Genomic DNA, 15,000 nt, shown 5'->3' with positions numbered 1-15,000 from the left:
TGCACGACCTACCACTGCTTGCTTGCACACATACACTCGCCTGCGCTCGCTTTCCGGGATCGTTAGGGAGTGACTGGAACAGTTTTCCGTTGCACCATGGGCTGGCCTCCTGCACCGCTCGGTCCCATTTGGTTTATGATTGAATTCTTTCTCTCTTGAGCGTACATAATGCTGCACTAATTGGTTTCCGGCACCAGGCACTGCAGGCGATGGCGGTGACGATTGCCGAGCGTGGAGTTCGAATTGGTGGCCACTGAGTTATGGATTTTTCCAAGGACAACCAAGGGGTGCTTTGAGGGGGGGGAGGGTGGCAGGCGGCACTGATAGGAGAACCACGAAGTCGTTTTGGGTTTTCGGGACATTTGGATGGTGAATTTAGTTTAATTACTTTGACAGGATTATGGTTATTTCATCGTGCTACCCGGGAACACGCCGACATTCCAGCACAAATCGTGAAATCGTGAAATCGTGATGGACTTGCTGTTGCTGAGGAATGGTTCGCCACCAACCAACGCTACTTACGTTCGAAATGGCGCTTCACTCGAAACCAATCAAAAGCAAACGCTGCGACCACGTCGTCGGGTCGATTGCGACGGTCTGCGACGTGGCTAGTGGTGACTGGTGGATTGCTGTGGCCAGCAGGACGCTCGTACACACTATGATCCTTCGCAGCATCCGACAAATGTACTGCTGCGTTTTCATGCGTTCGTTTGGATGCCGCATTGCTGCCTGCCCAAAGGGAGGAGCTCCGGGTGATGGACACACTGGTCGTTGATCGTCCACCAGTGGCACGTTCCGATGGCGGTGAGATGCGTCCTCGGGAGGAAGATGGCGATTTATTCATGTCGATGTTTTGCGTGACGCCCGTCAGGAGGAATATGGCATGGTGAATGCAACAGAACGTTGCCAGTGCGTAGCAGTAGCGGTGCGTTTGATGTAGCGTGTGTACGTGTGTAAAAGCTCCAACGGAATGGTGGTGGTGTAGTATGTGCGTGTCACGACGTCACGACGAGTGTATGATATCTGGTTATTGAATTATATTGCAGAATATTGCTAAACAATTGCAAGGCTTTGTAGTTGTACTTTGCTTGAAATTACACAGGAAAAGAGAGTTTCTAGTAGGGGTCTCAAACTCATTTTAGTATGCGAACCCGCTGAAGAAAGTAACAGCCAGTCCGTGGACCTTTTCACCACATAATTTGGAGGTGCAGATAGGTAAAGACCATCCGACGCGGTCACCGCGTCGGGAACACGAAATGATGTAGCTCCGTTGCGGAAGCTCGATGATGGAGGCGCCTGGTAACCGGTAAGAATGTGAATTATGTGGAAATGTTGAAAAAATGATGCTTCATTAAATTTTTCGAGCATTACTGTCATTGCAGATACCTCATTAATTTTCATTTCCAACATATGCGTAGAATAAAATTACATAGAACATACAATTAATGATCAAACTCTACAGAAAGCATGGAACACTTAATAATTTCCGCATTAAATAGGCACATCTCAGACCAAAAAAAAGCTAAATACATAGAATAGGTGTCATTTTGTAGATATTTTATCTAGCTGTGTATGAAAAATGACGATTAATTTATTGTACCACGTTGCGTATGAATTTCCGCTCTTTTGGTTTTATGCGACACATCATTTTCTGCACAGTAGTGGAAGAAGTCTTATTGGCCATTTTTTCACACTATTTGTATATTACAGCTGGATTTTCAATCATTTTACATTGTTTCTTTAGTTTTAGTTTAGTATTGGACGATACTGTGGGCATGATTCATGATCTCTGTGCTGTAATGGCAGCTTGCTGAGTCCTTTATAAGCCGAGACCTTTATAAGACTTAATAAAAGGTAGAATGATCTTTTCTAGGCATTCTTCTTTGCGTAAACGGATGTTCATGGACCCTCCTGTGATGAAAACTTTTGTTTTTAAACCACAACTACAGATCGCTTATTTGCGATCGCGTAAACTGCTCATTTGGCAGTTTACAACCAATTTTATCTGCGTAAATGAACTGAAACCTTACTATCGTATTCCCTCTATGATTTCTAAAGTCAAACTTGTCTTCTGGTTTTTGCCAAAATGTGGTTTTACGTGGGTTTTTCTCCAATCGAATTGAGTTTTCATAGTGATTGTGCATACTTTTTTTCACACTTCGTGTTCCATCAGCGATAACTTTTGAAGGTATGGTTCGGTTTTTGGCAAATTTTTTATCACTAAAAGAGAAGGCTATGACATCCATAGACATCCTTTAAAATGACATCCATAGAATAGCAAAGCGACTACTAGTAGCGCTACAGTAATTAAAAGAAAACGGCCAAATATTAAGTGTTCCATGCTTCACATATAAACCGTGGACGTGGCCGCGGGCCGCTAGTTTAAGCCCCTTGTGTAAAGTGTGTATGCTGAATGTACTGACACATATAGAATTGGTAGCATATAAGGAAACATGAAACCTCATAATACATAAGGCTCATGGTCGGTTCTGTTAATATGATCGAAGTGTTGCTAGGGTTTTAGCCATTTTCTTTGATCTTATAAACACGGATACACGATAACAAGTTTAATTAAACCCCCATTTTGAGATTGCACTTGATTGTTGATGTCGTTTACTGGCAGCATTACACTTGTAACACGAAATGAAGCTTCGCAGGTTTTCGAAAACTGCGTTTTGCACCAGACAATTAGTAAACAAGATGCGTCCCTGCACTTTCTTACGCCCTGCCCGCCCTTGATTACAACGTTAATGAAAAACAACAGAAAAAAATAAAATCATGACAATTAGCTCATTTGCAAGCCGAACCTCGTGACTCGACTTGCCGGTCGCTAGTGCCGCAATCTCGTCCACTATTCCACATCTTCGCTTAACGCGATTTGCAACATTGTTGCTGTGGCTCGCTCTGCACCCGATAAGGTGCTGTTGCGTTGCTTCTGAAATCTGGCATCTCCATCTTGAAGTGGCAAGCAAGCAAACAAGCGAACTCAGTATGCAACCGGAGTCGCTGAAGCCGGATAAGCTGTAAACAGACACGCTTCGGTGTTCACTTCGGTGACTATATACCACCACTGGATGCAGTCTGTGCCATCCCATGGCACGCGCGAACCTGAAAGCGCAGAGCGTGTTTCCGACTTATTTGAAAATTCAAGCAACGCAACACAAGAAAGCTGGTCTCGCCAAGTTTCGAATGGAAAAGAATAAACTTCAACTTCACCGGCCACCGATCGAGCGACGGATCGCCCCCTCTCTGGGTCTTTCCACCACCCTCATTTCCACGGTCACGGAGGTGCCACACGTAATCCAACTTCTCGCCTTCGCCAGAGTCTATTGCTGCACGAAGGTGCGAATCGTTGCGAACAGAACAATAAAATGGTGTGCGGTGTTTGTTGGTGGGGAGGATGGGGGAAAGGGAATTGAGTAGGGTGGTAAGAAACCCACACCAACTCCTCACCCTCACACCACGTACGTACGCCACCTTTCCGGGAGAATGATGTGCAGGAAGACCGAAAGGAAATTTTTAATTAATTTCCATCCATCCTGCCCCATCCAACTGCCTCCCTCAAGGGGGAGGAGACACCGGGCCTTACCTTCTTCCGGGGGCAAAGTTTAACATTGAAGGATGCAGGAGCCCTGGAACAAGGGAAACCACGGGGAGTGTATGCTTCTCGTACATTGGACAGAATTTGGGGCCTGCAGAGGGTGGTGATGAGGGGGAATGTTTCTCCATTTTTTTCCAACAAGCATTTCTGTGAAGCCATGAAGAGAGCGTACGCTTACAACCTTCGGTTGTTCAACCCCAACATACACCACAGACTCCAGCTACTCCCACAAGGCAGAGAAGGCGTGATGGAAAGGGGCGCCTTTGGGGCGGTGGTGTTGGAGGGAAACACTTAGCAATACACATAACGGAATTACGTAACCTGTCACGTAGTACATCTTCAAATTAGCCTGGCACACTCGAGCATCCGTGAAGGTGGTGCAACCGAACCCTCCAGCCAGCCAGCCAGCCAGTCAGCCAGCCAGCGTGCCACGATGCGACAGCTAATTGGCTTACGCTCCGTTCGAGCACGCTTGTCTTAGCTGGAATGTTAATTTACTCTCTCTCTCTTTCTCTCTCTATTTCTTTCTCGCTTTACTTTCCCCAAACCATCGCCTGCTGAATAGAAGCTTGCTGCAAGCGAGCTTTCGAACACGGGTTGCCTTCGAAACAAGAATGGCAGCGCCGGAATGCGTGCAGAAACCGATTTCTTCTAGAGTCATCGTCCATCGGATATTGAGGGCGAATGTCCAGAGGCTCTGAAACTTGCGAAGTGATTGGCTTTTTAATAGGAGCGATCGGAAGTTTTTCATTTCATTTGCAGTGACAGCCCAAAGGATGGCCATTCGCGTGCGATTGCATTGTCCGGCAGTTCGGAGAAGGGTGGGTGTGGAAATGGAACAAACAAGTCACGTCCGTGGCGGAAAATGGGAAAAGTAAGAGGTGATTGTGATTGTGGATTAATAATGCGTCTAATTGGTTTGATCGGATCGCCAATTTAATCCTTGCCAAGGCAGCATCACCAGCAGGAGGAACTCGCTCCCTCTACTGATTGTACTCTTTCTTCCTCTATCCATCTACTATATACGGTTCCGTCCATAAGATACCAACTAAAAAAAAAAGGCAGCATCATCATCGTCTGCCGTTAAATTCGTTTAATTAAATCTTTATAAGGTTGTGTATCCGATATGTTTTGTATAAGAACAGGTTTTTCGTAGTGATAAAATTAGATTTTTGCCAGTTTTCCCGCCTAGACAGCAGACTAGACGACACTAGACACTACCAGAGCCAGCGCTCCTTTGTGGCCGGTCGTCATCTTGCACTAATGGGTTGGTGGGCTGCTGGCAGTGTTTTAAACAAAATGCTGGATATATTAATGCCAGCCAGCCCCTTCCTCACTGCTGTGCACCAGCACTACCCGCTTCCAGACCACTGCGACAGTAATTTATGCATCATTAGCCTGCGTTTTGCCGCCTTTCAGGGTGAGTAATGTCCCCATCCGGGCATGATACCGCCTTGCCCGAACTAGTATCCTTGCCCTAGTGGCTGGCAAGTCCCTAGGCGGCGGGGGGGGGGGGGGGGGGGGTCAGTTGTGTCACTTGATCTCCGGTACGGAAGAGAATCGTCGGTCAGTTGGTCAGGTTGTTCCGTTCCGGCACCATTGCCATCGGGGTCGAAATGAGTCGAGAGAATACGGACCGCAGCTGTCTATCCGGCGCGTCCTCTCCGTTCCAGACGATCCACCAGCCAACCACCCATCACCCCAGGGACAATCCGTCAGGGAGCCAAGTCGTACGGACTCCGGACGGTTCCCATTCACTGGCACTGATTGCATTCGAACACCACGAAGAGCCACACAGACACAGAAGTTGCTGCTGGCAGCCGGTGCATTCCTGTCTCCTGTGGCTCATGGTGGGACCAGCGTGTGCCATGCTGCGAGGGTGCAAGGGATGAAATGAAACAAAAACGACTCCTGATGCCGTGCTGGCTGGTGGTTCCAGGGATTTTTCCCTTCGTTGAATCAGATCCTGATGGCGCTCGAAGGTGGAAAGGTTTTTCCGGGCGGCCATATTTAAAGACACACGGTACAGGACGAGACAATTTATGTTGCCCTTCAGTGGTAGCGACTTTAATGGCTTGCTTGGGAATTTCTAGCAATGCACCCGTGGGCATGACACTGTCGCTGAGGGAAATCGTTCTATTTAAGGAGAAGAATGGATGCGCTCAGCCGGTATGAGTGGCACTGGTTTGTGGTTTCAGTGCACAGCTGCTTTAGGTGCATCATTGTGGCTTTTTTTTGCGTGGTTATTTTTTTTAACTTTTTAAGTATATTTCGAGCGACTATGAGAGAAGGCTTAACCACTCTCAAACGAGATATTAATCCAGCTATATGCACAGCTATCCCTTTGAATGGAATTATGGACTCTACTTTTTGGTTTCGTGGTGGTTTAATTATAATAAAAAGCCTGACGAAGAGGAGAGTATTTTATATTCTTAATTTGGATGGTCTCATGGTGCTAATATTTAAAGAATGAACAAACAAACCAATAACTTCCAGCACAAATCAACAAACAAAAAGTTAATTTATTATAAATTCCCTTCCAGCAATGTAAATTAATCTAAAATCCTCCAAAGGAACAGAAGTTTGTGCTTGATTGCGTGTATAAAAAGACTTTTTTGCAAGTTATGGAAAAGTTATGTGAAGTTATGGATATTTCACATATTTTCAACATTACTTTACAAACCAAATCGCCTTTCATGACTCCAAACACATGCGACATGCGGTGGTATTTGAAAGAAATCTCAAAGAAATGGAGGCGCCAGGTGCCCTTCAAATGCGATCGTCGAGATCCTTGCTTATTAGTGGCATGGCTCTTTGATTGAAAGTAAAATTTGCCTATTAATCAAAACAACCTTTCGTGACAGCTTGAAGCATGCGTGTTTTGCTACGATATCGGCTTCATGGAGGATTACAAGTGCCCTTTGGCAGCACCGCTGGCACACGTGCCACATCACTCTCCAATCGAAAAACAATTGGATGAATTATTGCAAATCACCGGAGAACGGTGATTACTGGCTAGGCGCCTTAGCCCGTGACGTGTTGTTTGTTTTAAGTACGCACGCCACTGTCTGCTGACAAGAGCTTTCGCATCTGGTTTCCATTTCTCCGAATCGTACCGCGGCGTGTGGCATTGAAATTGGAATTACTTTCTCCGCTGTTGGTCCGATTGCGTACAGCTGCTTGAGAACTTAATCAATTGGTGCTCTTCTTTCGCGTGCTCTTATCCATGTACATCTATATCTTGTTCGCTCTTCTTCTCACTTTCTGTTTTTCACTCAAGCTTTCGTTTGAAGTGAATGCGAAAAAAGGAGCAAACGGCGAATAGAAAAAAAAACACAATTCAACATGAATAACGATCCCGAGAATCTTTACAAAACGCGACTTCCCGCCGCGACCTACCGAGGCGAACCATCCGTTGCCTATGATCTTTGTCTTGCAGAGCGGCAAAAGACTTCAATTGCGTCATCGTTGCCATGGGGGTGAAATTACGCCGAGAGCGCTCACCTACAGGCCACTTGAGCCGGTCTGAATGCGCGCGGGCGCTTTCCACAAGGTTTTTCATTCTTCGCTTCTGGTGCCCTTTGATCTTGTTTTCCTTCTTCTTAGCACCGAGGTCGAGCTGAAATGGCTCTTGTTTTTATATTCATTTTTTTATCTTCTAGTTTCTTCCAGTTCCAGCAGAAGATTATGACTTTCTTTGTATGCTCTACTGAAAATGGATGAAAATTTGAATGATTCTGCTGCGTTGTCAAGGTCAATACTGTGTGTAGTTTGCGAAAGTTATCCAGTTCCCGTCACTTCACTGCACTACATCAGAAACATCTCGATTTCGCGTTCGAAGAATCCGTAGGTTCCACATTGTTTGTCGATGGTCCAGTGAACAGGACGAGCGGATAAAGTTGAGCACCAATATGGCCATTTTGCACTCTTCCATGGACAGAATATCTCGAGCATTATTCGCTGCCACGCAGTTCCATAACAGTTGGTTTTCAGTTCTCCGAAGCCGCCTCTGTGCGATGTGCTCGAGTGAACGCGTGTGTTGCTGACCGTTGAAAGCAGCGTGCAGCAAGGCTGCGGCAGCGTGACGAAGCCACTAGTGTGTCGTGCAGTTAATATCCCCCCCTCTCCTCGTCCAGAAAAACCCCTAGATTAGCCTTACCTCCGAACGGGAACTCGCCATCGTCCATGATGTCCTGGATGGAGCGCGGCGGGGACGGGACGGTGCTGGTGGTCGGTGCACCGATGAAGATCGGTACGTCCGAGACGCGACCATTGGTCGGGCCACCTTGCAGCTTCGGAGCCGGACCGGGCGGTGCGGCGTCCGATTCGCGGAAAAACTGATCCTCATCGTACAGCTCGTCCTGATCCTGGTCGAGGTCGCTCTGAAGTGGTTCGTCCGGTTCCGGGGCCGCCTCAAACCGATCCTTCAGCACCTTCCTAGGCACTGTGTGGATACAAACAAACACAAAAGCACACACAGTGACCAGTGAGTGAGCGTAATTTTCAGCGACAAAAGTTTCAAACGCATCCGCCATCATCACCGGCCAGAAAACGGTTGCATTGTGCAGCTGGTCGGTTATGCGCTTCGCTTCGAAGGATACATTTTTATCCAGCAAACCGCTATGGCCGCTTTTCCGCCCGAGATAAGGCACACGAAGCACTGTGGCCTTCCGAAGCCACAAAACACGACAACTACAGCAACGGCAACAGCAGTTCGTCCGTCCGTCTGGCCGTGGGTTTGGCTTATGAGATGCATGGAACAGGGGGGCCTCAGCTGACCAACAGCCTGCCTCTCTCCCTGCCAACCGTTTACTCACCGCATGTGTAAACAACTTTCAGATACATCCTAGAGTCGGGCCGGCACGGTTTGCCGAAGGTGGTGCTGTCGGCGGAAAGGGTGCACTTGCGCCGTCCGTGACACTTCTGCATCACCGTTTCCGTGGCGTACGAAGCGAGACAATCTGTGGACGAGGAAGGAAGGAAGGAAGGAAGGAGAAAAGCAGGAAGTGGAGTAGTGAGTTAGTGAAACGAGTGTCAGCGACTGGCGGTGGTACCGATGGTGGCCATATTTTATGGTAACTTTCTCCGATGCTTCGGTTTTCCCTAGTTGATTGCCCTCCCCCCACTAGCTGGGGGGCACCGGAACATTTGAACAAACTAGCTGCTCTCTAAGGGTGTTTGGGAACGTCCGAGGCCTACCACGAGTGGACGGTGTAGGTGTTTGGATCGTTGGTTCCTTTCCTTTTGCCACAGTAACACTCCGATTAGCTCGGGCGTTAAAATGCTCCCAGGAGAACGATTGCTGGGACTGGGACCGCGTTCCCCTGTTTCCGAGTTTTCCTCTTTTTCGTTTCGACTCTTCTTTTTCCTTCGGGCACCGTAGCAGCAGCAAGCTTCCCCTCGAAGGAGGAGAACAATTTGGACCCTTTTGTGGACCCATTGGAAAGAGGGTGCGACCGTCGTTAGTTCGTTATCTAAGACCGTTCTAACTATTTCGGCGATCTCCTCACCGGCCGGGCTGGGCTGGGCTGGGCAGTTGTTAGTTTCGTCCACTTTCTCCGCACCGCACGCTCGGGATACTTACTTTCCTCCTTGACACCTTGCGGCTGGGCACACTGGAGACTCTCGTACTCGGTTCGACCATAGTTCGCACTGTAGATCGCTATCCGGGAGTACGGGTTGCAAATTAATTGAATTACATCGTTTTCACAGGCGATTTTACTCCGGAACTCGTCTGAAAAGGTGGAGAGAGAGAGAGAAAGAGAGTGAGCCCGTGGCGTGGTATCGTGGTTCGGTAGTGTAATTACTGACAGGAAAACGGGAGAGGGTTTTTGGTGAACGTAAAACGCAGAAGTTTCTGCCAAGTGTGCGAACACCTCTAATTGATTTATCTGAATGCCCGGTAACGGCCCTTGTTGGAGTACTTCATTAGCGTGGCCGCAGTAGCAGTACTTTGGATTGTGAATTATCATTTTACATTCCGTTGGATTGCATACCTAAATACGACGCAAAGGAGGAACTTCATTTGAGGTTTTTGTCACGAAAAAAAAATTTTCAAAAGAGAAATAGTGTTGAGGGTTTTAAAATGGGTTTAATTTTCTCTAGCTTGATGAATCAGGCAATTTATACCTGATAGTCTGAGCTGTGCTTAATTTTAAAGCCATTATTTCAAATACGGATATTGTGTTTGGTCTTTTTTTTATCTACAATGGCTTCGGAATTGTTATGCTAAGTTATAGTTAAAAATAACGTTTATAGCATTGAAAGCAAGTCAAGCTCTGTCGGAATACTGCTTAAAAAGGATGTTACCTCTTCCGAAAGGCATTTTTATTGGCGAAAGGACAAATTACTCGTCCTTAAAGTAGGACATTTAATTAATTTTCCACAGCTGCATATGCATATAGTATTGTTGCATAAGTTAAACGATATTTTGGCATAAGTTGTAGGTCTGCTTTACTTAATTTTCGTTTCAATTATAATCATTAGATTTGTAGTTGTATAAAAACATCAAAAATTGTCTACTGATGAAACGCTCTTTATTTAATTCGCCAGTGCTAGACTGAATGATGGTACTACATGTAATTCAATATTTAAAAAACTTAAGTGATTCTGTACACCCTTAGCGTGTTTTAGTAACACTTTGGAAACTAAATGCTCGTTAGCATAATGAAACCGTTCTGTTTATGTCTTTATGTTTTCATTTTCTTAAGTAATTGCTTGAGAATTTAGATGGAATTTTACAAATCTATTCAATTCCATTAGCATGTTACAGAAGGAATATTCGTTCGATCAATTAATATCAATTACCTAAACATTTGAAATAATAGAAAGCATTAAGGAAGCACCTTTCAATTGTATTGCCTTGTATTCATTGAAGTTGAAAGGAACGCCTCCTCATGAATATCTGTGCAGTAGGTAACCGAATTTATCACTAACAAAGCTGCATGCCCGAGTTCACAGATACAACTAATACATAATCACCAGCATATGATATGGCACAAGCACAAGTGTCATTGTTTTCCCCTGGTTTGTGTTTGTGTGTCTGGACTGTCTGGCTTCGTAGCCGATTCCGGACACCACGGTTCGAACCACATTTATCTCCCCGTTCCAGCAGGAAGCAGTGGCAACTGAAAGCTGCGCATAATTCACGCTAATGATGATCCTAGCTGTTGATTTAAAATGTAAATCATCCATTCCTTGAACCACCCCGGCGGCCTACGATGCCAAGCAAGCGGATTATCGCTCGCGGCCATTGTCTGCCCCTTGGAATGATTGGTGCCGAAAGCCGGGGCTGGCCCATTCATGTGGCCGCCCGTGTCCGATGACAACTGATAACAACTAACCGGTTCTAGGGCCGCCGTGCAGCGTGCAAACACCGGTCAACCAGATGGACGACGATTAATGACGGTTTTCGGTATGCACCAGTGGCCACCGTCACAGCCATCAGGACCGCATTATGTAGCCACACCCATACACACAAGGGACCGCCACTGAAATGCAGCGATGGAATGACATTTTTGCCGGTCAGCATAAAGTGGTGGCTGGAGCGGTGGCTTTGGTGGCCACTACACCGGTGGGCCCACTGCAAGCGCATTGACCTAAATCGCGTTCAAATAGTAAGGTGGAGGGTAGCGACGCATGAAACGAGGTAGTGGTGATGAGGGAGTACGGTAGGTTGTCGCAGATTTTATCGTGTGTGAAATTTATTGAGCAAACGACCGGCGAGTGTATGTGTGCCTGGCTGTGTATACTTACATGGTCGGCACTTGTAGGCCACCTCGACGAACTTGCGCTGTCCCGGACACGGATCGCCGCCGAATGTTTTCGGCGAAGCGAGAAACTTGCAGTGGCTCTTCTTTTGGCAAGCTTCCACGACCGTCTGCAGCAGCGAGTACTGTAAACGAAAGTAGAGAGAGAGAGAGAGAGAGAAAGAGAGAGAGAGAGAGAGAGGAAGAGAAACAATATTAATGACCAGTGGATGCGATCATTCGATCGTTCGATCGATCGAGCAGAAGTACAGAAGCATGATGATGGGTGGGTTTGGAAAAAAAAACTTGAAATTGAAAATTGGATTAATCGAAGCTCGAAACCGAATTCCCGGTGTACCCCGGTGGCACTTCAAACCGGGCACCAAGTCCGGTGCTTGGTGGTTCGGTTTGTGGTTGTTTGAAAATTAAAATTTATGCCACTTGCCACCGAATGTGGCGCTGGCCAGTTGGTCCGTTGGATGATGCATGATGCTTACACGAGCACCACGAAGGCATTTGGCTTTCGTTCCCTCGTTTGAAGAACCACTTACAGAGAGAGCGCCCCATTCTCTTTTCTAGAGAGCGCGAAACCGGAACAGGGGAAGGTTTGTTTGTTGCCAATTTGCTGGTCACACTCGTTCCTTTGCGGCCACCCGGTTTGCGCTGCTGCTGACACTGTATGCCCGGGTCTGGATGGTATTATTAATTATGCAGCGTAATCACATATTTACCAAGAATGAAAAATTGAGCGTAAACAGCAGCTTTTCCCCAAAACCCTCGTCCTGGAAACACTGGGCCACGAAACGCCCGACAGCCGATTGTGAGCGGGGACAGGAATGAAATGTAAATTAATGCTATCGCTTGTCACGCGATGTTTTCCTACGGTCCTGGATGTCCTGATGGGGCCGTCTGGCCGTGAAGAAGCGAATTTCGTTCTTGATCCATCTCCATCCGAGGCACCAACCGATGACCCGATGAACGGATGCTGTCCCGCGGTCGGCTGTCACGGATTTTAATAAATTCATTGGCAATCGCTGTGACGTAATCGGATTAATTGTGCCACCGGTCGAGGAAATTGAGAGAGCAAGAGAGTGCGAGAGCGAGAAGGAGCTGTCGGTCACTGAAAAATCAAATGAACCATGCGCACATAATGTATGCGTTCGTTATCGGTACTACGATGCGCCACCGTTTCTGGTTGCTCGCTCGTCGTCTAGGGGGCTTTATGATGCTACTGGCGCCTCTTTTCATGGACCTTGGTTGGAGTCGATGAGCCGATTCCCCCTGGCGGTCTGGTCGCTTCACATTGTGGGATTGATAAACACAAAATAATGAAGGATTTTCCCGGAAAAAAACCACGAATTATTCACCACATAATCCTCCCGATTTCGGTGGTAGCCGATGGGTGGTCCATTCGGCCGCTTTTCAATATTCCGCGTGACGTCCCCCCCGGGAGAGGTGTAATCGTTGGCCTTTTGCTTTTGTTTTTGCTGCGTATTACGCGTGCAATAATCATGCGATGGGGTTGTCTGTGGTGTTGCTGTTGGCCATGGGACGACGAATGCATCTGGGAGTGCTGATACGAGGTTAGCAAGGTGCGTTACTCGATAGCAACTAATCATCGTGTGCGAGAGTTGGTGTTGTTGTGAGGAGCAGAATGGTGGTACTCAATGGCGATGGAACGTTTTATTACTTTAAATCGCTGGAGCATTCGTTGGAACCGCATTCGCTCGCTGGCGCCAATCGAATTACAGTGGAAAAAGGGCCTCGATTCTATTGAATTTTGAAGAATAGAGAGCCACGATTTATGCTATCAACCAATGGTGCAATCATGTTTTGCCTAATGGATAATGCAGAGTCGATCAATTTTGCATGCCAACGCCAATCCCTTCTATGGTTGGTCCCGTCCACGGACACGTGCCTGCCGTTGCTGCTTTGATCAACTCGAACACTTTGGCAGATTGTTACGCATGTGCCCGTGTCCCTACGAGGATGTGTGTACTGATTGGTGAGGTTTCGAGGTTGGTCCCATCGTACACTCATGGCCACGGTCCCGGGTTTACATTTCGCCCCATGAATATGTATCCGAGAGAGGTACCGTACCGTGCCACGGCGACATTTGACGGTTGAGCGCCATTTCCTCCGTTCCTTCACAATTTATGCTCACAACGGGCCGCGAGCTCCGAGATGATATGGAATGCGTTCGTCAGAAATCGAATTTAAAGCGTCTTTTTTCCGCTTAAACACGAATCTGCACCTTCCATACGGAAAGCAATGACTTCCAGGGTGATCTTTAAACCGAAATCCTTCCTCACGCCATCGAGCCACTTTATGCTGGAGTGTTTTCAAGTGTTTCGCCCAAAATAAAGAAGAAAAAAAAAACAACCCAAAGACCCATTTCTCCTTCTTTTTCTGCTCACTGCTAATCCAATTTCCAAGGCGTTTAGTCCTTCCCCGAAGCACAAAAGGTGCTTAAACTGTGAAGTGCAAGTCGACAAGGCGCCAAAAGAAAGGAAAAATACGAACTAGAATGGGGTGGGGGGAAAAAAAGGGTTTAAAGCGGTGCCCAGTGAACCCTTTCGATGCTCGAGGCGCTGGCGCTTTGGGACCAAAACCGGCCATTGAAAAACGATCCTCGAGCTACTTGAAATCGCACTCGAGAACGTGATCCTATCCCGAGGGTAGCGATGGTCTCAGTTATGCAGTTAAATTGGAAAGTAAGCTGTAGCAAAACAACAACAGAGAAGAAAAAAACGACATTGAAACGATTTCTGAGTGTCAGCGAAGTGCTGCTGGCGCTGGAATTCCTACACCGGAAACCCCGAACAATTATATGTTATTCAATTGTCGCCGTACAGAGAGAACATCGAGAGAGAGCCGTTTCGCACGCCGCACTCCATCATGAAGTTGGTGTACTGTACCAGCAACCGATCCACAAGTGTGCCGGATACAGAAGTGGCCTTTCAGGGGCAGAGGCGTGACCGTAGCTCAACACCGGAACATGGTGACACAAACAACGACAACAATACGCACCCCGAAGCACGTACCCTTGCGAGCAGCATGTTTTATGTTGGTACGTACGTACGTACGTTTTGTTTGCTGAATCATTTGGTTGTTTTCCGATTTTCACTGGAAATTCACGTGCCCCAGAGTGCGCGTAGAAGGCAGCACTGTGAGGTGTGAGGTGGCTGGTTGTTTGAATTAGCATTTGCCAATCAGGCGAAAGCGGCCCCAAAAGGAACGTTACTCGCTTGCTGACACACCGACGCTACAAGCAAACTACTACCACGGAGCACCGCAGCAAACACAATCGGAGGTAACATCTTGAATGGCGATGGCTGGCTGGCTGCCGGGAACGATTATTTGGCAATAAACGCACGCGATACTCACGGAGCAGTTGGAGTCTCGGGGACAAAAAGCAGCCTACGAGAGGGTGGGGGAGGGCGTGTGTTTCTTGTCTCTTTGTTCAGCGCTTTAACCGCGATGGGATTTTCACCGCGCGCCCGCTGCCGAACTCGCCACGGGCCCCGTTTGGCCACAGATAACCAGCTGTTGACAAGATAGGTCTAATTGAGATAAATGTTTTTTCCCGCAGGCGCTAAGCAAACGCCGTTACAATAACTACGTTCCACGGTGCCGTTGGTGGCGGTGGTG

The 15,000-nt window shown here is 47.3% G+C and overlaps 1 protein-coding gene across 2 annotated transcripts in view; it reads right to left on the bottom strand.

The window, feature by feature from the left end:
* LOC126574274 (protein eva-1) overlaps window positions 1–15,000 on the bottom strand; it is a 109,581-nt gene that overhangs the window by 3,572 nt on the left and 91,009 nt on the right. For both annotated transcript variants that reach the window (XM_050234363.1, XM_050234374.1), the window contains 4 exons: window positions 11,357–11,495; window positions 9,186–9,335; window positions 8,419–8,562; window positions 7,761–8,045 (listed from right to left, as the gene is read on the bottom strand). In XM_050234363.1, coding sequence (XP_050090320.1) covers window positions 7,761–8,045; window positions 8,419–8,562; window positions 9,186–9,335; window positions 11,357–11,495 — 718 coding nt within the window. The remainder of the gene's footprint in view (window positions 1–7,760; window positions 8,046–8,418; window positions 8,563–9,185; window positions 9,336–11,356; window positions 11,496–15,000) is intronic.

This window comes from Anopheles aquasalis, chromosome 2, assembly GCF_943734665.1.
Source record: "Anopheles aquasalis chromosome 2, idAnoAquaMG_Q_19, whole genome shotgun sequence".
Classification (NCBI taxonomy): domain Eukaryota; kingdom Metazoa; phylum Arthropoda; class Insecta; order Diptera; family Culicidae; genus Anopheles; species Anopheles aquasalis.
Note: the sequence above shows the minus strand (reverse complement) of the source record. Positions and strands in the feature narration are given on the sequence as shown.